General features: G+C 49.9%; 1 protein-coding gene across 4 annotated transcripts in view; it reads right to left on the bottom strand.

Moving 5' to 3' along the window:
• The window catches only part of LOC126539319 (uncharacterized), a 361484-nt gene that overhangs the window by 195626 nt on the left and 139973 nt on the right, over nt 1-25885 (bottom strand). Inside the window, exon 1 of one of the 4 annotated variants that reach the window (XM_050186111.3) lies at nt 14333-15219. The exons of the other annotated variants lie outside the window; for them this stretch is intronic. Within the exon in view, the coding sequence (XP_050042068.1) occupies nt 14333-14432 (100 nt within the window). The 5' untranslated portion in view covers nt 14433-15219. Of the gene's footprint in view, nt 1-14332; nt 15220-25885 lie in introns of those variants that run through there. 4 annotated transcript variants of the gene reach the window in all.

Genomic DNA, 25885 nt, shown 5'->3' with positions numbered 1-25885 from the left:
AATCACGTCGTATCATCTCGCGTCTCTGCATGCTTCACTCTTTCTACTATCACCCAATAGGCAGACACCCTCGACTACAACCCCGCCTGGAATCTCCCCGCCTCAACCACAGCTGTCCAATCGCGCACATTCAGTACCGCACGTCTTCGATGAAGGATTCTTTTTTCCAAATGCAATAGCGCTGTGGAACACTCTTCCCGACTGTATTGTTTCCTCCGCCGACCACACGACTTTCCGTGAGAAACTAACAATCCACCTCACCCAGAATGCTTTGTTAAAGATGTATTTGCTACTTGACCCCTTTTAAGTAATTAATTGTTAGTGATTCAATCTCTTGGATAGTATGTATTTAGTAGTATTTATGTAGTAGGTATTTTGTTGTATTTAGTAGCTTTTTTTACAGTGATTTTGATGATAGTGCCGCTTGCTCGGTTCCCTCTTGAGTGTTGTTTCCTTTTCTATTCTTCGTCTATCTTTTCTTCCTCTTTTCCCTCCTTTGCGTGATGAAGAGTTCATCACACTTTGTTTGCCCCCGCCTTATGTAATGCCTCCGGGCCTTTAAGGCTTCAATAAATGAAATGAAATAGTGGGTAGCAATGGAGTTTACGGATCGCAATGGCAGAGCGCCGACTAGTCCACCGCCACACCAGCGCTGAACCCCCAACGAATCCGCTCCGAACGCGTCCGCCACGGGGCTCTCGTCGCGAGCGGTGCCGTCGCGTCGGCACGCCTCCGGCAGCGGGCGCCGTACGGCAACGACCGACGATTATACACGCGCGCCACGTCGGGATTTTCCGAACGCACTGCGACCGCCCCATGCGTCGCGTCACGCAACTAAGTGCCCGGTGTTCACGGAGTCACACGGAATGTACAAGACTGACGCTGCACCAGTGGTCAAAAAAAAAAAAAAAAAACAGAAAGACAGCGCGGAAACATAACCCCGTGGCCTTCCGTTAATGAAGCGCCGCGGTAGTCATTTCCGCCAGTATAGCAAGCCTTGCACAAAGAGCGCGCGAGTGACGCCTAATGGCTCTTGGAGCGACTCGCTTCCCGCCGTCGCTGTCGGTTTCTGTCTCGCATCTCACTTGGCCGCTGCAACAAGCGCCTTGCAGCGCGTGCGAAGTCGCCGGTGCGACTCCGAGGTTGTGCAAGCGCGTGGAGCCGCTGAACGTAACGAGGATTCATAATATCACCGCTCGCCCTTCCTGAATAGGAAATAAAAAGAACGAAACAATTAAATGGGTGGGTTGTGACGCGGGGATTAAAGCTCGTCAGCTCACGACTGGGACGAGTGTCGGACAAGTGGAGCCGCACCGGCAACCACGTGCGCATTCCTCTCGTCTACGCAGCAGCACTGCCACTACCGCCTGCTCTGCTCCGTCCAGCATGTGCCGCAGTTTGCTGCGTTCTGTTATACGCTGCACACTACGGAACTGTGCTGCGTTGTAGTGTGATATTCTGCGGTGTAGGTTGTGCACTGTTGAGCTGCACCATTCCGCGCTATAGACGAACACGCGCCCTATTTGGCGCCGCTGCGCCGTTACGCTCACCGCAGATAGGCGCAGGTCGTACAGAGGAAAACACGGTACGTCGCTCACCGGCCGGCGCACTACATGTCGCGGTCGTCCGGTTCGCGCGTCGTGCGCGCCGAGCGGCGCAAGGCCGCGACCCGCTCGGTCACACGGCGGCCTGCGTGCCCGTGCGCCTGCACGCGAACGCGTGGGAGCGCGCCTCACCGCTCAAGCTATAGCTGCTTCTCGGCGAGAGTAGCCCGGCTACTCCCGCGCCGCGTTAGCGTTCCGCCTGCCGTACTTAATTGCCTGCGCTGTCGTCTTCTTTTCCAGCTACAAAACGTTTCTTCTATGTATTTTCCTATACAAAAGTTACTAGATGAAACTACCATGCTAGTGCCTATGGCAACTGCAAGTGGGGCGGTTCAGCCGACATGGCAGGATATAAACGTGAGTTTTCCTTATCTTCGTCATTTTGGCATCGAAAGGTTTTCAGATTTTCCAAACTGATAATTTTCAACAAAATATTGCGCTATAGATGCAACGATTCGCAAGTATTACGCGTGTGGGCGTACAGCAGTTGCCCCCCCCCCCCCCCCCCTTGGTGTGCTTAGAAAAGTAATTAATAACCTCCCAAGAACGTTTCAATCCATAAGCACGAAGAATCCACAAGTTCGTTCACTAATCACCGTTCCCGCGGTTGCTGAACGAGCGCAGCTCCGTAGTTCCCTTTGGCAATATTCGTAGGGTGGCCCCTTCCGGTGAAGCTGCAGACGAAAGCGTCAAAGCCAATCTGTAACCTTACGCGGTATAACTTCACATACTGGTGCTCGTCCAGGCCTTTCAAGCTCGCGCAGCGAGAGCGGATCGAGGCTTCCGTGCAGCTTTGATATTAACCTGAGTTGCAACTCGTGAACGTTGCAAACACCTTTGCCAGCCGTTATTCCGTGTTCGAGGTGAAAATTTTATTTCGCAAACAGCTACACGCTACCCGAAAAAAAAAAAAAAAAAAACACCCGCAAGAATTGCGAGCCGCTTCGCAGATTGCTTCTTCCAGCATGACGGCTGCATGCAGCAAGCATTTCTGGACCTGAACAGCCATTGTGTCTAGCGTCAAAGAGCACGATCGAAGCTGGCTCTGAAACACGGTTTCTCGCGTTCCAGGTCAAGTGAAAGTAATCCACAAACACATTAGAACGACTTCGGGGATACAAATTTTCGTACAGCAAATCTTCCTGAACACGAACAAAACGCTCTGGTAATGCAGCACTCGGCACTGTTTGCAGATGAAAATGCAGCCTTACACTACGGGCCTTGAACAAGCATGCACCCCAATCGGGAGCTTTTCGAAGTCGAGCGCTCAGTCGGCGAAAGGCAGCAGTCGTCAATCGCGTCTCGAATCGAGAGAACAGCGCGTGCACGCGCTCGAAGCGGCCGACGCTCCGCGGGTCGGCGCAAGGTCACCCTCCGATCCCACGACGCTGGGAACGCGCCGCCACGGCGCTCGTTGCGCACGCTGTGGCGAGCAGCGCCCGAAAATTGCCTAGCCCTCCCAGCACGCCTGCAGCGCTTCAGGTGGCGACGACCCGGCAGTGAAGTGCTCGAACACTCAACGCTCGCCTCTAATTTCTATACCTCACCAACTGTAATAAGGTTTAATGCGTTGCTGTTATTGTGGTGCGCCGGCTCGGGAGCAACGACACACGCAGCGATCTTTCGAAAGCGTTCGCAAAGTGCGTGTGGAGAAAAATGCCTCCAAGCCGTCTTATTCTTGCCCGCTATACTGTCCATGCCAAATGTCGAAAGCTTAGGAAACCGAGATACGCCATGGAAACAAACAAACAAAAAGAACCTCTTCTACTCCGCACCCTATACGTCCATTGCAAGCGATTGTGGCCACGTAAAGCACATCCGTCCAACACCGCAGTTTTTTACTAATAATGGACATTTTGTTTATAAACCGTGTCGTTAGCGCCATTATCGTCCAATAGAAGATACCTTCAAAAATTGTTTGCACATTCAGAAATCAACCCACATGGCTCACGAAATTTGGTTAAAAACAAAACTGAGACTCGAACTAACAGGTTGAGGTGTTTGCATTTTCTAAAGCAAATAAAACTATTTTTTTTCCCTTTAGAAAGCTTACGAACTATAACCGCGTGCCTTGCCGCAACTATCCTCAGGTTTAGTACTACATAAGGTGAAACAGTGCGCATAATTAACGAGGACACGCAGAGAAACAAACGCCATAGAAAAGGCGCTGTTTCCTCTTAGTTCTACAAAGACGAACCAACTATAGCCCTCACCAAGCTGTTACTAATGCAAATATTCTCAAGTTATAGTTGCTCCACTATCGCGTCAAATGTGTCTACCCGCGCATTCTGTCGTAACCATGTACCGTGCCTGCTCAGTGTCATCGCACAAAAAAAAGAAAAAGAAAATAAAAAAAAATCCGCATGCAACCGGCAATAACGTACAAGCCACGAGGGCCCGAGCATAGAAAAAAAAAAAAGAAGTGCTCGACCGGCGTCAAAGGGTTCGCCGCAGTCCTTCGCGAAACAATTCGCCCACGCGGCGCAGCGCAGCTGATGCGATCGTCTCGGAGATGCCACGGCAGCTCTCAATCAACGCACCGCCGAGAGAACGACAACACTTTCTCCAAGGGGCCGCTCCCAGTCGCTCGTGTGCATACACTCCGTCCCGTTAAAACGGCGCAGTGTGAGTGAAGCTACGAGGAATGCCGAGGCAGTCGTTAACGACCAGGAAAAAGTAACGCCGACTGCCGACAGCTATCGTTCGTGAGCATGCTAGGCCGCGCTGAGGAAAATTCGTCCCGCGTGTAGCAGACGTTCGTGAAACAAGACGACGCGGTTGCGGATATGCGAGACGCGCAGTAAAGGTGCACGCCACCGCGTATACTTGTGACCCAAGAATACACTCGCGACCATACGAGGAGCTAGAAGTACGAATCCCGTGCGCTACTGAGGCAATCACGTGCTAACGTGCGAATAAGACACGCGGCTTAAACACCGCGCAAATCACGCGTGCGCGCGCTTTGAACACACGACCTTGTTGCTCTTTATGTGCGCACGGTACTCCGCACAAAGGCAATGCGCAGAGGTAGGCTACAGGAAGCAGACGTTACGAAAGCCTGTTCCGGCGGATGGTAAGCCGCAATACTACCCGAGATTAAAATGGATGGTACCTTGGATGCCACAAAATAGAAACAGCGCGACCAAACGCCCTCTAGCGTAATCGCGTAGCAAGCCGATGTGAACCGCTTTAGCCAGACTGATATAAACGCGTTGTTATGAGCTGCCAGCACTATAGCATGGACGCCGCGTCTCGCCAGAGGCAGCAGCGAGTCGCTGCAGCTCGCGTACTGTGCGGCCATCTCGGCGGAGGGTCGCTCTGCCTATGCACGGCGCATGTGTAGCAGCTTCCGCGATGTGCGTGCACGGCTTTGGTGCAGACGACTAGCCGCGCTCAAGAACGGATCGACGAAGCACGTAAGGAGGCCGCACTCCGTAGCCGGCCGCTGCAAGCACCGCCTCGTGTGCCAACGGCGGCGTTCTTCGCGCAGCTGACCTACTCCGGCACGCGGCGTGTACAGGGCGGGAGAAATTCGCGGCTCGCCGTACGCGATCCGGTCAAACTCTCAAGAGGGAGGCAAAACAAACGCGGCGGCATCGTCCCACCCAATGTTTCCGCGCTGTTCGTCACGTGAGCGACCATTATTCCGTTTGGCCTTGATTGGCACTCTCGCACAGCGAGCCCCAAAGTCGTACCGCCTATCCCGACGGCTGCCTCCTCTCGCTTTTGCCACGGCAGAGACTCCATACACCGCTGCCAGTGGCGTAGCCAGAAATTTCGTTCGGGAGGGAGGGGGGGGGGGGGGGGGGGGGCTCACATTGCAGCTCGGCCTCTTCGTCATGAAATTTGTCAAGGTATCAAATACATGAATAATAACTACACTGCCATTGCCAAAAATGCTGCAAACGAATTCTCAAACGCTACGCGCTGTCAAGACAATAAGTAAAATATGTATTTTTTCATGCAATAATATACTCGTATATCCCCAAAATTGTGCCCGAAATAACTGGTATCAATGCTTCCGTGTCTTCTGTATATTTAATAGGTAAAGGAAATATCACACGAACGTTAGAACTATATCAGTTCGAAACCAGCAGGGCAGTGCATGCCGCTAATATGAAAAACGTAAACGCCATGAAATTAACAACCTGAGGACAAATATTTTATTTAAACTGTCATTCAAGAACCTTGTTTACATTTTCGTATATATGCAACCGTCAAGGAAAAAATCTCAATCACGCTGTCCTTTGATCCAACGTAGGAACAGCTGTCACCGGTCCTGTATTGTGAGTAATGGCACCGACGTTATAGTCGCAACAGAGTCGCAACATATAAAAAGCAGGAGTTCTCCAAAATATACCAGGGTGAGATAAATGAAAGTGAGCAAACGCGAATATATCACAAACGGGGTATTTTACTTAAAAGTAGTCTCCATGAGCATTTAGACATTTGTCCCACTGACTAAAGAGCCGCGTGATTCCCGTCTCATAAAATTCCTTGGGTTATTGCTTCCAAAAGTGTGTAACTGACTCTTTCACGTCATCGTCCGACACGAATCTGTTTCTCTTGAGCTGTTCTTTCAAATGCCCCAAAATATGGAAGTCGCAAGGCGACAGGTCTGGGCTGTATGGCGGGTGTTGCAGCGTTTCCCACTTGAACTTTGCCAGTTTTGTATTTACCACATCAGCGACATGGGGACGGCCATTGCGGTGGAGCAAGATGGCGCCAATCTTCAATTTTCCACGTCGTTTGTTCTTGATTGCGACACACAGCCGATCCGGCGTTTCACAATATCAGAAACGATTGATAGTCTCTCCAGGTTTAGTAAATTCGAGCAATAATGGCCCCTGACGATCGAAAAACAAAGTCAACACCTTTCCGGCAGAAATGACGGCCTTTGCTTTCTTTGGGGCTGTTGAATTCAAACGTTTACACTGTAAGCTTTGCCTTCGTGTTTCAGGCTCGTAGTAGTGGCACCATGATTCGTCCCCGGTCACAATTGCAGACAAAAAGTCGTCACCCTCATTGTGCTACCGGATCACATGAGTCAAGGCAGCGCCGAACTTCTCCTTCTTCTGGCGGTGGTTCAAAATCTTGGGCATCCATTGCGCACACAAGAGCCGATGACCGAGATATTCATAAACTATGGTGTGAACCTAACCGTGACTGATATGCTCACACGCTCTGCCAGTTCATCGATACTTATCCACCGTTCTTGTCTAATCAGCTCATCAACCTTTGCAATTCTGTTGGGGGTGATGCACGGTGGCTTTGGCCCGGTCTTGGATTGTCTTTGACTTTCACGTCCTTTTTTGATCCGTTTGCTCCAACGCTTCACAGTGACCAATGAAATGCAATGTTCAACGTATACACGGCAGCCATAGGGCGACTAACTTCTTTTTGGGAAACACCTTCAGCTGTCAAAAACCTCACGACACCACGCTGTTCCAACTTTTCGAGCGCCCATTATGTCACACAACCACGTTCAACCCAGTGTATGAGAGCATTAAAGAACATTTATCCTCACACCTGCGTGTCACTTTTGTAAATGAGGGATGCCTGTGTGCTACGCGTATGCCTCGCAGATAATGAACTGAACCATTATTGCACGGGATGGGTTGGCTAACTTTCATTTCACTCGCCCTCGTACATTAGAAATGCGAAGGTACAATGGGATATACAACTGCGAGGATACAGCTTGATAAAGGGCGAAAAAGTGTCACTGGAAACAAAGTTCACTGCACGTATACACAAAACTTCGCAATAAGATATTTAAATATACGTATATGTATCCAATAAATCTACGTGTCTAAGAAAAAGTCGCTGTAATAATGCGTCAAACCAGGCAAATAAACATGTTGCGCAATCACAGATCACAGAATCCTAAGGCCCCCCCCTCCCTCCACTCCCACTGATTTATCGTGTGCGACGGAAGGCGGCGCGCTTCCTCCCCTCTTTTGTACGTTGCGCACACAAGACTGAGCCACCCTCGTATCCTCACCTATGCCACCACCAGCCCCTTACGCTTTCATTCGCACATACAGCATGCGGCGCGATGTCACGATGTTATCGCATAGGACTTTACACGCGTACAATGAGGGCGACGGCAGGAATGCGCCTGGAGTGTCCATACAATTCCTATCGCAATAATATAATAAGAGTATCCGGCGAACGAAGCGTCCCGTGGGCCATTACTTTTCGCAAAAGAAGTAACAAAATCGATGTCTCACCATGCGGCAATTCGCTGCGCCGCAACAATGTCTTCTTTTCTTATATGGAGCGGGGGCACCGAAAGGAAGAAAAGAAGCGCAATGGAAAGCATGTTGGCCACAATCGAACGCCTACTTTTGGCACCTATAATGTGGCTACCGAAGGAATATCGAAGAAAACGTGAGACGGTTGGTCCACGGAGAAGTATACGCATACTGCTTAGTATCCTATACACCGGCGAGACAAGACTTTCCGGAGTGGTCGCGTTCAAGCGAACGCTTTGCAATCCGTCGAGTTCCCACAGTGATGGTGGCAACCATTGTTTATTTTTCTCCTCTGCAAGCCAGAAACCATCCAAAACTCTGCCAGGCGAAAATCAATTCGGCCGGAGAAAAACGAACGCGCATTGAAGTGCGCCGCGCGGTGGTCGAGGCAACACAAAAAAAACGCATGCGCTTTGGCTGGCTCTGGTAGCCCGCAGGTAGCGAGAACAAGAAAACTGAAGACGCTCAATGTGTCCTCGCGAATAAAAGTCAAAGTAGAAAAATAAATAAGAACGTAGTTACCTTTGGAGGCTTTAGTGTCTTGCCATGGATGCTTTGGCACAGGTAAAAAACGTGTTGATATTCTTTTCTCTAGCATAACGGCACAAATCAACCACCACAACGCTTCGTCTCATCGGACCTCGCTGCGTGCTTTGTCAACTTGTCTGATAGTGTGTTGATTTGGCTTTTCTCGTTGTATGGTCCGATCTACAACTTTAGAGCAGCCAATGCGCCTTTGGTGTCAAATGTTTATAACAACATTAAACCGACAAAGTTCCGATATTGAAAATCTAAAGCCCTACTTTGGAATTGTCCATGCACATTTCACATCAAAAGTTTATGAGAACTTTATACTCACAAAGTTTCGGAATCGAAATCCATGCGCTCCCAAGATTCCGTGGCCTCCGCGAGATACCACGACAAGCCCGCTCGCCATCAAAACCACCCTTGAAACTTTGTGCTCGGATGGGGCTCCTTGAGTCATGTGACTCCCGGTGCATGGGCGTTGCCGTGAAATTCTGTCCGAGTTCGCAATGTTCGCGCTGAAATGTCTCTCCGAGCGTGAAATAGACATTTCAGACAACATCCAGAACGATTTCTGGCGCCGGGGGTTGTTTTGGTCGGCAGGACATTACAGCGCGAAAAAATTTCGGGAGGGGGGGGGGGGTGCTGAAGCCCCATAAGGCCCCCCCCTTTCCCCTCTTGCTACGCCCCTGACCGCTGCATTAACAGTCTGCTTTAAAACGCCGCACGAATCGTGCACGAATCGCAAAATGCACGAATCCTGCCGTTCAGTTCGCATCGGTGTCGCGATGTCGGCAGATCCTCGTCGCACCGGTTGCGTCGCCAGCTTTGTGTCGACTATCAGCGGAGTGATACACGTCGCACACAGATTTACCGAATGCATAATATCGTTACAGCGATGCGCGCTCTCGGCTCGCGCTTATTTGTTTGTTTTTTTTTTTTGCCCGGAGTGGTTGACGTCTGACGCAGCAATTTTTAGTACACGTGCATACGCGCTGGTGCATATAGTACACGTATACAACGTCGAATGAAGAACAAGCATATTTGATAAGCAGTGCATTTTACGGATACCTTACATGCAAAAAAAGGGTTAATTAACCCGTTTATGTTTAACGGCTCTGTGCTACACCGTGCATGTGCCTCAGGTCGCACGCGCAGAGCGTGCGCTAAGCGTCCGAAGAGCGTGCAGGCCAGTAGACCACGTGACACAACGGCCCACACACGCGCCACCTTCGCCGCGAGTTGGCTGAAGCCGAAGAATAGAGCCGAGCGCAAATCGCGTGGGAGTAGCTTGACAAGCGCTGATGCATACTTGAAATTCAGAGGGACACTTTTATTAAACGATTATGTTTTGGAGAAATGGGCCAACGAAGGGAAGACTATACCAATCATAAAAAAAAAATCTCCAGCGACTAATCAACATGTCAAGGAAGAAACACGGGGACAAAAGAACAACATAACAAAGACAAAAAGAAAAAAAAACAGCGGAGGAATAAAATATCTCATAAGTCAGGCATATAGACTGCCACACTATGTGCAAAGACAGGCATAGTCACTGCTCATGTCACTAGAGGACTTATCACTGTTTCGGCAGTATTTGTACGACGCATTTTGGAGGGAGAAGCTGAAACAGCGCACGAAATTAAAGGAATAAAATTGAGATATAACAAATTTCGATCACTAGGATGGGCTCAGTGACATTGAAACATTGAACAGCAATTGTATACAGTAGGTCCTTTTTTGGATTTTAGTAAGGCTTTTGATTCCATTGACCACGACGTTCTTACGACAAAGCTTACACAATACGGGATTCGCGGGAAACCTTTGGCCTTGCTTGAGTCATACCTGCGTGACCGACAGCAATGTGTGTTTATTAACAATAACAAATCATCTTTCTTACCCGTCACGCACGGAGTGCCTCAGGGTAGCGTATTCGGTCCACTTTTATTCAATACTTATATTAATGACATTGTCCTGATAGACACCGAAATTAAATTTCTGATATACGCTGATGATACCACTTTTACTGTCTGCGGTTCTAATTTAGATCAAACAATTATGAAATGCAATGAAGTTCTCAATAAGTTTTCTTTATGGTCCAAAAAAGAAATAGACTCAGGATTAATGCAACTAAAACGAAGGCCATCATATTCTGTGCAAAAAACAAGAAGGTTTCCTCGTCTCATCAGCTTAGCTAGGAACACCAGCCTGTTGCTATTGTCAGTGACCACAAAACTGTAGGAATATATTTTTCTTCAAATTTGAAATGGGATACTCACATCGAATTTCTTTGTCGAAAGTTATCTGCAGTTACAGGGGTACTATCGCGCTGTCGTAGTATTCTTTCACTACAAGCAAAGCTTCAAGTTTACTACGCTCTGTTTTGTTCACACATAAACTACTGCAACCTGGTTTGGGCTACCACAACTAAAACTAATATAAATAAGATTGTTACCATGCAGAAAAGAATCATACGACAAATTTCAAATCTTGAACGCACAGATACCACGAAAGAAGCATCTCTAGAGCATAATTTACTTCGCGCGGATAAAATTTATGAATTTCGGTTATTGCAGTTGTTTAATTTTTCATTAACTAAAATCGTTAATTACCTCTCTTCTCTGGCATCGTTACAACGTTACTCGTCGACTGTTAAAACGCGCTGCACTGATATGTGGGCGATAGCACATTTTCGTACGAATTACAAACTTCAGTCATGGCTCACAATGTTCCCCTAACACTTAATAAGCACCAAAATACTGCTGGATATAGTAGAAGGCAGCTTCGAACATATGTTGTGCAATTGTAACTAAATAAAAGATCCAGCGTATTGTGAGTGACCTTTCGGTTTGATATCGTGTTTCTGGCCTATTGTGTATTGCTTATGTACAGAGTGTTTGCGATTGCTTATGTATCATGTTGTAAGTCATATTGCTTTTTATTTCGTGTTTTCATGCCTACTGATTGCGTACAGTGCATTTGAAGTTGTTATTTGAGAATGAACTTCAACTTTGTGTCATTTCGTTACCTGTTCTCAACTTTGTTTCTTTCCTTCCATACTTAATTTGCTGATCTTTGGCGTATCTTGTAAAACTGATTTCTTAAACTGAAATTGTGTTTGATTCCATTGCTTGCGATTATACCTGTTTTTTTTTTTATGTGTCTTGTCCGCTATGCCTTGTAACGGCTTCCTGCGCCTTTTGTCAAGCTGCTCTAGCAGCTTTTAGTCAGGAAGCCGTCCAGATGCTTCTGGGAAATAAAAAAAAATTGAATTGAATTGACCAAAGCAAATAAATAATTTAGCGGTGAGGGTCACAGAATAGCAAAGCGGCGGGTCTACAAAAATAAGAGAAATCCTGACATTTCTGCATGCAACGCGCGAGCCAATAGACCGTTTAGTCAGAAATGTAGGCTACGCCCTTGGTCTTGAAGCATAACGGAGTACTGAGTGCAGTCGACAGGAAATTTATTTCCCAGTAAACAGTGTGTATTATATATATACACGAAATTTCGAATGTTCGCGCGCACTCCTACTCAGAACACGTCCCATTGTTCCAGAAGGCGTATGAAATTGCTTTCCTTAAGACACTTGTAATACAGCCTCCTTACGGTGCGTGTATAGACGCAACGCGCGAGAAATAAAAACGGCGAACAAAATACAAATGGGAGAACGTGTCCTATACCAGGCGAGTAAAAAAAAAAAGTGCGGGAAATTCAGTACCGTTGGAAGACAAGCACCGTAATGAGAGTGCAGTACAAGCGTCTCAAGGAAAGCTATACGCCTTCTGGAACAATGGGACATATTTTAAGTAGGAGTGCGCGAACATTCGAAATTTCGAATACGAATCGAACAGTCTTGCTGTATTGGATTCGAAAATTCCCTATTCGGAATTGTAGAATATTTGTTCCTCGAACAACATGCAGAATGGGCGCTTATCGAGGAAGAAAGACGGGCGCACTGTTCCGACCGAGGTTGCTGCACAGAAGCAGCAGTTCTCGCGGGCGTGACGCATGTGTCACACAACTCCTGCTGAATAATTTCTCATCTCGAAATGGCTCGCTTTTAGACTTCAGTCAAGCAAACGAGGAGATCGTATCCGTCTGCTCGACTCCTATGGTGGCAAACACTCGCTCACTTTCTCGCTGTCCATTTCTCTTCTATATTTGTTCACTGACAGCTATGTCCACCAGCCGCGTTCTTCTCTGCTGGAACTTCCAGCTCGGCAAATTTTCACGAGAATCAGCAAATGCCTGAGGCACCTCAGATCATCTTTGTCCGGCGGCCCAGATGGCATCTATTGTAAAAGAATACGGCAGTATCTTCGTACTTGTGCTCACATCAAACTTTAATGACTGTCTAAATAATTCCACATTTCAACGGGTCTGAGAAACCGCTCGCATTTTTCCTGTGTTTGAATCCGCAGCGAAAAACGGATATAGCAAGCTATCGGCCGATTTCTCTTCTACCCGCCGTTTCCAAGCTTTTCAAATTAGCTATACATATACCGCGTATTGTTGTTCAGTGTAAAAAACGTTCTCATTCCAAACCATCACGGATATTGATCTGATCACTCAGCGACCACCAACACTGTCCGTTTTATGATGTAGGTTTCCACGCCCGTCACGCAAATGGGGAAAGTTGATGCTGTGTATTGCGATCTCAGAAAAGCCTTTCATGTAGTCAATCGTCTCGTACTGCTCGATAAGCTGCGATTGTATTTCTACTACGTAGCTATCCCCTCGATGGGTCCTGCTTGGCGAGCGTAAATGATTAATCGTCTCTTGTCTATACAATATATCCGGTGGTGTGCCCCAAGTTTCCGTGTCAGGTCCGCTCCGCTTCTTAATTTTCATCGTTGACGTTTCCTCAGCAATCCAGAAGTCTTCATTTGACCTTTTACGCTGACGACATCAAAATATTTAGGGAGATGTGCAGTATTGAGGACTGCCGCGCTCTGCAGTGCGACCTGTATTCATTATCTGAATGGTGCCAATTTAGGGAGCTGACTCTGTAGTCAGCTCCCGAATATGACGAAATTCTGGACTTGAGTCAACTTATAAGTTGACTCAAGTCCAGAATTTCGTCATATTCGCGTAAAACCCATATAATAACGTCATCTTCCCGTATTCTGTCGATCCTGCAGTGTTGGTCATGCAGGGTTGTAAAGATAAACGATCTCGCCTGAAGTAAACCTTTGCCGCAAGTTACAGCGATGCCAGCAATTCGTTCTCGCTAGAATGTGACAGGACTCGATGCCGTTATCGTAACGTTACGGCCGACGCATGAAAGAGCTTCGACAGGTGTTCCACGATACTTGCGGTTGGCTGCACCCTTGAACGGATCTTGAGATTGCGCCCCTTTATTGCCGCGGCCTCGTCTGTTTGCGTTGTAAGCTCTTCTCGAAACTCCGGCTTCGTGTGCGGGACGACGTTTCGCTCCTCGCGCATGTCACCCTTTCTTTTATCTTGTACGAAGTCTTTGTTGATCTGTATTTTAATGTTCGCCACTATTCAAGTCACATTATAACTTTCAAACCACTTTATTTCATATTCATTATAGCATCGCAACGAATGCGAGGGCAAAAACAAGAAGGCTGCTATGTAGCAGCTTGACAACGTTTCTTGCCCCTATTCTCGGTATCGAAACACACGCATATATACAGTTACACTGCATAAGAATGCATTTGTTATTTTGTGTACATACCACTTTGACGGAATCTTATACGAGAAAAGTTCGACAAACCGTTACACGGAGCGAAAAATGGTGGTCGATAATGTCTACGTAATATTAGGTGCCTTTCTGTTTCCCGTTACTCTGGCCAACTAGAACGGAGGAGTCGCACAGCACAAGACAGCGAAGTGAACTCGTCATGCAGCGTGGTATTTGTGCCGGCACAGCAGCCTCCATGATGCATACTTGGCGCTGTCGCGTGCGCCTGTCGCACTCACCCATTCCGACACGCGTGCCGTCCTGGTGCTCGACCCCTACGACCTCGGGGGCGAACTCGTGCTCGGGAGTCAGCTCGGGCGTCGCGTAGTAGGCACCCATGGCCACCTCTTCCACTCGATACCGGCACACAAAATTAGTGGACGAGATACCTCAGGCACGGACCGGTTTCGTCGCGCGAAACGTGCAGGCGATGTTCAGAGGACACGCCAAAATCCAACGCCTCCGGTGACGCGCTAAACAGAGGCGCAGACAATAACAGAGCTAGGTGCGACCACTCGCTGGCCCGTCCGCCACCACACAGAAGAGGTTTGCCTAGACCAAGCACACGTCGGCTGCAGAGGAAGCACAGTGAAGAGGAAGAACGACACCCAGTCAAAACACTTGATCAGCCAAACTTCCGAGGAGAACCTTCTGGTGGCCAGCGATCGTGGGGAAATCCGGATGCGTGCACACGTCTGAGAAGAGGCGCTGGAAATATGGAAGCCAGCACGTGGCGAAGACGACAGCACTTTCGGTTTCTTGGATTGTCCGTGCCGAATAATGAAAAAGGCGGTAAAGAGCACTTGCGGGAACTTGTGGCCGAGCGCGACGCGCTGGACTTGCTAAACTGCAGCCGCGTTGGCAAGGAATACACCGGCGACCACGCGTCAATTTCGAAAGGCGACTTAGTTTCGGGGACGTCAAAAGCCACACGATGGAACCCGGTGTCACTGAAAGAGCCGACGACACCTTCACAAACCACGATGCCGAAGGACGTGACCTGTCAGTGGTGCACCACCACGCACCAATCGGCAAACGACACAAAGCGGACGCGCTCTCTTGACGCGATTCGCGCGCACACAGAGGCGTGGTGGCTCGGCTGCTAACGCGACGGTGTACGGCGAACGCGCAAAACACGCCGAGCGTCTTCTGCCGGCGCGGCGTTGCCGGCCTACTTCCAGCCGCGTCCGCTTGGAGCGCCGGCGGCGGTACGTGACGTCCTCGTGGAGCGACGCACACAACAGGTAAGGCGAGCGCGCGCGAAGCCGTCACGCAAGGGCAGACGAGGGCAGCGGGGTGAAGCAGCTTAGCCCGTTCCTGATTCAGCCGGCGTAGACGGTGAAAGTAGTTGTGGCGCTCTGGTGGAGGCGACGGCTCGAAAGGATCGCCGGGGTATCAGCCGCCGAAACTGCAGCCGGCCAAGATGGAGAGCAGACAAGCGCGCTCCGCGGCGCTCAGATTCGCCTGCACGACACAATGCGGCAGAGGACACACGAGGTAAAAAGGCACAGGAACGACCTCCCGATAGTAAAGACGTCTCTTATCGGGAGGATGTTACTTCCTCGCAACTTCCCCGGCGAGCACTCGAGCGTACGGAAAGCTTTCCGCCGCCAAGTCGGCTCGTGGCGAGCGACGCGTGCAAAACATTGGCGTATCTGCTTCGGGACGAATCTCCCGCAAGAACACGATTCCCGCATTGAGCGAACCAGATATCGAGTCTGTTGCTGCAGCAGCGTCGTGGGTGAAAAACCCAGCAGTGTAAACTCGCTTGAAGTGGGCTATGCTATATAGCCTAGGTTGTTCAGCGGCGTATACTATATAGACAGCAACCTTAAATAATTTCCAGGTATACGCGCAGCCTGGCATGGCGTTATTTACGAAGGCCGACAGTTCGTATACACTAAAAGCGAGGGGTGTTAATCTTCCTCGCAACGCACCGTTTGCAACGATTCTGGATGACGTCACGTGACGCATAGGTTTGCGGTACCGCAGCACGCCCCGAGTGGAGCGCACAAAGCTGGCTCAAATTTTTTGCGCTTCATCGATCGTGCAGGCAGTGTACTAAATCTCCCTGGCGTACCCTGTATACAGTCGGGCCGGCCGGAGCAGCGCCGAAACGTCCTCTGTCTCCGAGAGCTAAGCGAAGATGTTCCCCGTGCTTATCCTCCCGCTTCCTGCATATAGACACCGTGGTTGTGTTTTCCCGTGGCCGCTTCTGCACGCTGATCGGACGGTGAAAGATAAAAAACTCCACTATCGAACAAGCAAGCCAGGGAAAAGGAGACGAACGCTCTCTGCGTTATGTGGCGCACGCTGCTGATTTTTGCAGACCTTTCGCGCCGTGACGAGAAAACGTGTACGGGGGTCGGGCGGAAAGTATAGAGAAGCCTCCGAGGAAAGCGAGCGAAACCAACAGCAGCGCCACCGAGTGCCAGAGGGAAGGCGGAAGCACGTGCTTCCGTGAGCGAGAATCAACTTCTTTAAAGCGGACCCAACGGGACGGAGAGAGCCAGGCAATTTAGAAGCATACAAGGTGCCAACCAAAACTACCCGACTATTACGCGATCGGAAATGCGCGCTGGATTGTATAGTTTCGTTCTCTCGTGAATTATAAGGTCGTGCGTCTAAAATTTACGTGTCTTTAGCGCTTGTGTCCGTTTCTCCTGTCGGCCCTCCGTCCGCTGCCACTCGGTTATTTAGAATCAATTCACGGTCGCCTTGCTGTGTCTCCGACGAAACAGAATTACACTGAGATTCACCAAGGAAGCGCTTCAACCATTTCGAGAGTTAATAATATATGGGGTTTTACGTGCCAAAACCACTTTCTGATTATGAGGCACGCCGTAGTGGAGGACTCCGGAAATTTAGACCACCTGGGGTTCTTTAACGTGCACCTAAATCTAAGTACACGGGTGTTTTCGCATTTCGCCCCCATCGAAATGCGGCCGCCGTGGCCGGGATTCGATCCCGCGACCTCGTGCTCAGCAGCCCAACACCATAGCCACTGAGCAACCACGGCGGGTCATTTCGAGAGTTAGATTTAGAAAAGCACGGAGACAAGCGTGGAGCATATCGCTCCAGCTTGGCTGGAAAGAATTCCACTCGCAACCAACTGTCGACAGCGGAATCGGAGTTGAAGAGATGTCAGCAGACGGCCCGGAATGTGTTTTCGAAAGCATGAAAACTTGGTGCTTTACCGAAAGAAAGAATTGCGCACTATAAAAGGCTTTCGTCGTTCTTTAAACAAGTTACACTGTTGTTTATTCGAACACCACCCCTCCTCTCACCTGTTTCTTCGAACACCACCTCTCCTCTCACCCACTGCGAGAGCCTCATCTCAACGATCAGGACAGACGGTGGCCTCTGTTTGTGCAGTGAAATAAAGCGGATCATCGAAAGAGCGAGTTTCCAGCGAGATTTATATTGCGATTGCACGCAGAAAGAGAGAAAGGGCGAATCAGGCATCGAACGGTAACGCAGAAATCTGTGTGACGACGCATCGAAGGGCGATAAATCAAGCATTAAATTCTTACGCGACAGCAGTTCTAATTTTCAGAAGCATGACGCACAGCTCGCACAGAAGGGGGCCACCGGTCTGTTCTGGTCATTTTCTTGGGACAAAAATTTCTTGAAGCCTGGACAGCCTGGAAGACAGGGCAAAATCAGGCATGGAGGGGCGATGTTAGAAACAAGAACAGCGGCAAACTTCTCCCGTTGTTTCGGTAGCACGGCGCCAGTCGACGCTACGCTATATCCGGCCCGGGAGAGCGCTCGGCCACGCGCTCGCCGGATGTTGTAGCTCACACTGAGCGTGATGGTACTTCACTACTTGTTGCTGCGCTATATCAGGTCGGTTTCAAGTACATCAGATTGACTGCACTCATCACGGTGTAGTAGGACACGAATCAATGTGAAGTGAGACACTAAGACAGCAAAGAGCGCCTTCCAGCTTTTTCCTGCCCCTGACACTGTATCGTGTCATATTTAACCGCTGGAACACTTCAATTTCGTTCGACCACCATATCCTTTCAACCCGTTTGCAATGTCTCCCTGGGGTTGGAGGTCACGTGCGAACACTTCTCTGCGCTGCTGTCATTGGCAATTAAGCCACGCAAGCGCCGCTTTTTCAATAGTGTCGCCAAGCGAATGCGCATCAAAGCGGTGGCCGAACGAGATACGAGTGCGGCAGGATGGACAACTGGGTCATTCGTTAGGAATAATAAAAAGAAATAACGCAGAAGAACAGGCAAATAAGCGGATGGCACACAAAAATAGCACTTGGATCTGACCGTTGGTACGACTGAATGAAATAAAAACAGCGTAAAAGATAACGAAAGGATAAGGACACTGGACACTCGCCGACTACGAACTGATTTTTTTTTTTTTTTTTAGAACGAGTAAGTACGAAATTCTAACCTGATTAGTCTGCGCGCCAAGTTTGAATTTTGAATTTTTTAGAAGATTCTCATCCACATAGTTTACGGAAACCTGCATAATTTTTCTAGTAATTCCCCACACATAAGTTTGTCCCGGTCACTGCAACACTGCTTCGAACTCACGCTTCTTAGAGCGCGCGTGTGCACTTGACAAAACACTGGCAGGCCCGCGTCGATCTAGCTAAAGGCAGATCAGATCAAAAGTGCTAGTAGCTCGACACTTGCGTGTGAACAGAGAGAGCCGAGGTGAATCACTTTCACGTGACGCCGTACACGGCACGTTGGATGATTCTAACGGGCTTCGCTCAACAAAACCAATCAGCGCGCACCGAAAGTGATCGTCGGGCAATACGTCTCCTTAATGTCACTAGACTGCCTGGCACCGCCTACTGATGGAGTACAGAGGTGGAAGCAGCGTCACATTCCCGTTGATTGCGTGGACGACCAGGGGTGTTCTGTAAGAGTCCGCCTATATGGACTGTCCATTTCGGCCGCTGATGATTGGATGCAGTTGTACGAGCGAGGGGGAGACGAGCGCCCCTAGCCAATCAGCAACGGCCAAAATGGACAGTCCACTAAGTGGACTTCTACAGAATACCACCCCGCTATGTCCGGAAGAAGAGCGCTTCGAAGCGGACCAAGAAATGCTACGCACACGCAGTGGCGTTGCAACGGGGGGCCGTGGGCCCCGGGTGCAAGGGGCCAGCGGGGCGGCTGTCATAATATATGTCTGAAGACACACGGAAATTGCTGATATCCTCGTCTTCCTCGACTAAACCTGAGGGGTGGGGGGGGGGGGGGGGGGGGGGGAGGACAGAAGACCTATGGGCCCCGGGTGCCAGACGACCTAGCTACGCCACTGCGCACACGACGGGGACCCCGCCACAGAGTGCGCGCGCTCATTCCGGCAGCTGGCCAGCGCGCACTTCCGTCGCGGTCACTCCCGCCGACGCCGGTGCGCGCGACACGAAAATGCGTGGCCGCGACGAAAAGGGTGCCGGGGCAGCTTCGCTCCTTGGAACAATGCGGCCGGCGCGGGGAACAGCGCTCTTATTGTGGCGCGTGCCGGTGCGTTACACTCTCACCGGTTCCGCCCTTCTTTCCGCGTGCAAAGAGCGGCGGTTCTATGAGTAGCCTCACGAGCGGCATATGCTGCCGTCGCGATGCGGTTGTGAATGCTCAGAAGTGGGAACCTAGTCGCCGGAATGGTATTTCGCGGCGCCAGTGTAAAGCCCCATTAGAGAAATTAAAACGAGCACAAAAAAAAAAGAGCTGAACACGTGAAAAAGGTAAAAATAAAGAAACAGGAGGGGGGGGGGCGGTGCGGGATCATCAGACGCGAGCAGAAACAGCCGTGCAGGTGGCAACGGCGAGGCTTGACCGTCTGAAGGACCAGACAAAAGCGATCCGAACGCTCAAAGGCCGCTGCCGCACTGTAGCCCGTCTTTTCAACCCCCAAATTTGTTTGCGAAGTGAAGGAGTATGAAAAAAATGCGCAGGAACTATTGAAGATGATTGTCAAAGTGAGCGGAGCTGATATCAGGTCGTATGCGTACAATACAAAAGGGAACATTTTCATCAAGCTATGTCGAGGATCGAAAATGCATAATGGTTTCTCAGAAACCTTCCGCGCAACTTTTTTGCCACAATTAGCTTATGGTCTTTTGCACAAACTGCGCTTGCCTCGGTGTTTTCTTCTATCCTCTGGTTGAGGCATGGCGGTTGTGTGTCTCTTTTGTTGTGCGTGGTAGTGCAATATACAACACGCAATGCCGGGCCGATCGCGGATGCTTCAATGGCAGCGGCGGCGAGGGAGAAACCATTCAGGCACCCAATAGTCGCGGAGTGGGTGCAACGTCACATTGCGGCTCAAGTGGTCTCAAAACGCTTTCTGGTTGTTTTTTTTTTTTTAATCTACCACGCTGGATGACGCTCAAGCAGCTCTGAGAGTAGCTGGGCTCCGGCTTCACCAAGTGGTTTCGCAGCGATTTCTGCCGACTCTTGGCCTGCATTTTACATCACTCGATCTGTGAATTCAGCAGGATTCCGTGGACACATACTTATTAGGTGGGACACTTCTTTTCCCGGTGTTACGAACGCTTTTGCGCCGCGACCACGCCGTCGCCGCGCTAAGCCTTAGCGCGCGCCGGCTGCGCGACGAGAATGGAGCGGAGAATGGAGGCTCAAGTAATCGGTGAAAACATCACTTCAGAAGAGTTGACCGCCGAAATCGGCTGGCTACCGCCCGTTCCCGCCGTCCCGACGAGAAACGTGGCAAAAACTTATCTCACGACGACCGCAAGACTTCCGGCTCTCGCTCTAAAACCAGGAAGAACATTAAATCTCAAGTTCTCAAGGCCCGGATGTATGCCCCAATTACCCTTGAAACTCTAAGAATTACCCAAAAACGACATTAAGATTATCGTCAGACCTAAAGGAGCACTAAATATACCCAAAGTCGGCAGCCCCGCAGTGACTGCAGCCATTTTCCAAGCAACACAACTTAGCCCGGAAGAAAGCCAAGACGACACGATCTGTCCGAACGTTCAACAAAACATCGTCGTGAACAGCACGCCCCGACCGCACAATGTTGACAGGTACGTGCGCATGAAATCTATCCACGTCAATGGCGTCATTCACGAAGTCAACGCATACGAGGCAGTCCCGGACAACACTACCAAAGGAATTATCCGAGGTATTCCACTCACCGACAGCGCCCAGAAAATCGACGCTAACATCATAAATGCCTGTAATCCGTTAGCCCTGGCAGCCAAGCGCATCGGTTCCGCCACGACCGTCGTCATCTCCATCGACGGACCCAGTGTGCCGTACCTGGTCCGATACGGCGCAACACTGCTCCCCTGCCCCTTGTACCGCAAGCAAATCGACATATGGTACCACTGTGGCCGTCTCGGGCACCGCATGGATGTTTGTCCATCCCCTAACAACAAGATCTGCAGGGGATGCGCCACCCGTAATCCCGACCAATACCACCCCCAAATGCACGCTGTGCGGTGGGCCCCACACCATGTGCACGGCGGACAAAGAGTGCACGGCCAAATACAAAACGCCATCTGGAAACGCCTCTGGGAACAACGTACGGCACAGAAATCAACCTCTCAACAAGGTGATTTACCGCCAATGGACACCAAACACCGCTCCTGTCCCGGAGCATGCCGTTCCCGGTCGAGATCCAGGTTGAGCCCAAGAGGCCGACAGATTTCAGAAAAGGTGAGCTTCGCAGAGGCTATGACACGCGTCTCGCGAGATGGTCCGGTCTCCCCCTACACCTAAACAAAACACAGACAATGCGGTCATTGATCAACTTAAGAAATAAAATGCAGTTATGCGCGACTTAATTCAAAAACTCACACAGGACGTTCAGAGCCTAAAGCAACCCAAAACACAAACCACACACAAAGCCCCAGAACCCCTTAGCGTCACACCCTGTTGCGTACTCCAGGGTAGCGTATCGTACTGCTGCCGAGAAGTAGCGACGCCTGCCTATCGAAGCTCGACCGACGTTACTTATTGGGTAGCGTGGCGTTGTCGGCGGACTGCAGGCATCCGGCAGACCAGGGCGACCAAGCAAGGGTGAGACGATTTTCTAGTGCGAAACTTTCACGGTTTATTCTAAGGTAGATGAAAGAAAATGAGAAGAGCATGAAGTGATTAAAAGTACATTTCGGAGCCCCTTAAATAAGCTCTCTACAATCGTGGGCGGAATCTTGCTTCCGTCGATGTCACGTGACCGGCACAGAAAGAGGGCCCCTCCTCCTCTGGTTATACCGAGCCTGCTGAAAGGAAGAAGTCGTCCCGCCTCCTGGAATTGTAGACGCCTGTCCGCCTCTTCTGCGCGTTGCGGTTTCGTGGAAGTTCTCTTTTAGGTCCAATTCGAGGAAAGGGCCTCTTTACACACACACACACACACACACACACACACACACACACACACACACACACACACACACACACACGCACGCACGCACGCACGCACGCACGCACGCACACGCACGCACGCACACGCACGCACACGCACACACACACACACGCACACACACACGCACACACACGCGCGCACACACGCGCGCACACACGCACACACACACACACACACACAAAAGAGGCCTGTACACTGCGGGGCTTCCGGCAGACAGGTAGACACTCGAAACGGTAATGGCGAATTAGGAAGTCACGCTTCATTTCGAGAAAGCCTGGTAAAAGGTCGGGTGAGAGAAAGTTCTTTGTGCACGAGGTGCGGAACGCCAACCATCGCAGGAGAAGTCAGGCCTCATTTCGACGAAGATGGTCGGATGAAATTCCTTTCGCCACTTGGTGTCAGACACCAACCCTAACAGCATCTCCGGCGTTTCGGGAGCAGAATTCCCCTTAGAGGTGACAAAACCTTAGTCCGTAGCAGGTAAATTCCTGTAAGTGGTCGTCAGTCCTCGTGGCGCTCTTGTGACTTTTCTTCCTGGTCCGGTCCGGTGAAATTGGTCTTGCAAGCAGGTCTCGCAACTTTTCGTCTCTTGCGTGGGCAAGCAATCACCCCAGAACAGTGCAGGACCCACAACCACAAAGCAGCGAGCACAAGGCCACCCTCCCCCAAGACACACCCGGCTTTAAAAAAAAAAAGAAAACCCGCTACACCTTTCCCATTCCCATCGCGCGTCCTCCCCCCCTGAACACTAAAAACAGCCATTTCTTGAAAGCGTTAAGACGTGGTTATTAAAATCAGCTAATAATCGACTACACTTCGGAAGAACGTATGAACGAACGTAAAAATGCCACGAAAACCCGGATGAGCATGAGGCTTTCGTTACTCTACGGGTAACGACTCAAACCGTCGGCATTGCCGTTAAGCTTACCCTTCTTGTAGCGAATATCGAAGGTGTACTGTTGAAGAGCCAAGCTCCAGCGCAAAAGACGACCTTTTTTCGTAGACATGGACTGCAGCCATGTGAGGGGACAGTGGTCAGTCTCTATGGTGAACCTTGAACCAGCGATATAGCAAGCTAGCTTCTGCACCGCCCATACTACGCAGGCGCATTCCTTTTCTGATGCACTGTATGCTTCCTCACGAACTCAAAGCTTTCTACTGGCGTACAGTACAGGGTGTTCGTTCCCGTCATCTCTCTTTTGACAGAGCACCACCCCCATACCCCTGTCGCTGGCATCACACTGAAGAATGAATGGCTTAGAGTAGTCGGGCGCGTTCAACACTGGCTGACTCGTTAATGCTTACTTCAGCATACTAAAAGCCTTTTCTTTTGCGTCATCCCACTTTATCGTTAGCGGTTCTGTTTTTCTGAGAGCATCCGTTAAAGGATTCGCAATCTCGGAATACCGCGGGATATATCTTTGGTAATAACCTGCCAAGCCAAGTAATGATCTGATGTCCCGCTTGGTGCGTGGTTGCGGGAAGTTTTCTATGGCGGTCAGTTTAACCTCGGAAGGCCGACGATGACCTTGCCCTATTACATGACCTAGATAAGCTACCTTCGCACGCCCTGATTGGCATTTGGGAGCCTTAACAGTTAAGTTGGCCTCTCGTAGACGACACAGCACGGTTCGCAGCTGTTACATATGGTCCGCCCATGATGAAGAAAAGATTGCTACGTCATCGAGATAGGGAAGTGCAAAGTCCTCCATCATCGTCGAATTTGGTGCAGCGGTTGCCAAGAAAAACGAATTCCCCTGGTACATGTATTTAGATAGGAGCATCCGAGCTAAAGCTTCCTCTTAAGGAGGAGGGCGAGCTGCAACGCACTTGGACAAGCGGCCGGCTGTAGCCTGAAATGGTGTGTACAATGGCACAAGTGCCACTTTGCTGGGCGGTGACAGCATGCAGTGACAAGTGACCGGCTGTGATTGTGTATCCGTGCTCCCTCCCTCCCTCTCTACGTTCCTGTTACTTTACTTCCACCTCTCCTCTCTCCCCAGCGTAGGGTAGCAAACCGGACATTCCCCTCTGGTTATCCTACCTGCTTTTCCCTCCTTCTGCCTCTCTTTTAACGCAAACAGTCAATACAAGTAGAGATCATAGTTCATTGGAAAGGATAGGTGCGGGGGCAAATGCATGCTTAACGTGAACGAGCAATGTAGGTGGCAGGTGAATTTACTGCAATATTGCCCCCTCGAACTCGTAGCTTGCCGGGAACTTCATTTTATCGCGCTCTTTCTTAAGACGCGGATGCTGGGCTACTTCTCTGGCAGAGCCTGCCTTGGCCGAAACGTCCTCCCCTGCGCGGACGTTCAGCGATCGTCCGAGATCGCGCCAGAGGGCGTGGGAACCGTCTCTGTATGTGACGCACAACGCCGAGCACACACGGCGGTTTCCGTTCGTTTTATTCGTTTGCCGCTCAACGCGGAAGCGCTCGCCCTTCAATCCTCCGCGGTCACTGCGAGGCGCATCTTCATTTCACGCTTTCCTTGGGACGCAAGACCTTGGACGCGACGCGCACGTTTATCGCATTATGCGGCCCGATTCGCGACTCCTTTCTTTCTCTCACCGGGCAAACGAAAGCCAGAAGGGAAAAGTCGTACAATCCGTCTGCTATGTATGCAGATGGCCCCGCAGCGAGAGAGCAGCGAGAATGTACTCGGAAAACGGTGAAATTAAATCAAACTTCCTTTTTTTCCCCATGGTCAAAGGAGGGAGTTGAAGGATAAGGCTACATAAGGTTTCAGCAGCTTCACTACGCGGCAGCCCCGATACGTGGCAGCAGCAGACACATTTTTACTACGGACAAGCTACACATTCGCGAAAGGCCGTTCACCAACACGAGATATAAACGGAGCAAACACACCATATTGCAACGGATCACTGTTCTGTAGGTTCACTTTCTATTCAAAATAGAAGTAGTAAGGCAACAGCATACAGTTCTTAAATCAGCACAGGATTACAGAAAATAGTCCTTAATGACTTTTTAAGGAGGTGAAATACATTTTCGAATTTTTTTTCATAGGACATTCATTCCTTCATTCATTCATTTTATTTATTTCGATGCGCACTAGCAATCAGGAAGTAGTAAGCAAAAAAAAGCGAAGGTACCTAATACAGATATAAATGTCACAACTGCATTGAACACTTCAATGAACGTACAGTGTAAACACAACCACAGATAACACGATAACGCAAATGAAAGTAAACAAGCGTTCACGGGGACATGGATATAAGAAAGTTGAAATATCGCAATGTCAACTGTCACAAGAAACCTGAATCCATGACACGTCAGACCGAATTCCTTCGAGGGCAAATTTACTGCCTATATTCAAATAATTTATTCCAACCTTCTCAAAAGACAGGTCGAATATTTACTTGATGATGCATGAGTGGCTTATACAGTACTTTAT

Source organism: Dermacentor andersoni, chromosome 11 (genome assembly GCF_023375885.2).
Source record: "Dermacentor andersoni chromosome 11, qqDerAnde1_hic_scaffold, whole genome shotgun sequence".
In the NCBI taxonomy this organism is placed as follows: domain Eukaryota; kingdom Metazoa; phylum Arthropoda; class Arachnida; order Ixodida; family Ixodidae; genus Dermacentor; species Dermacentor andersoni.
The sequence above is the reverse complement of the archived record's forward strand: the minus strand, read 5'-3'. Positions and strand labels throughout refer to the sequence as shown.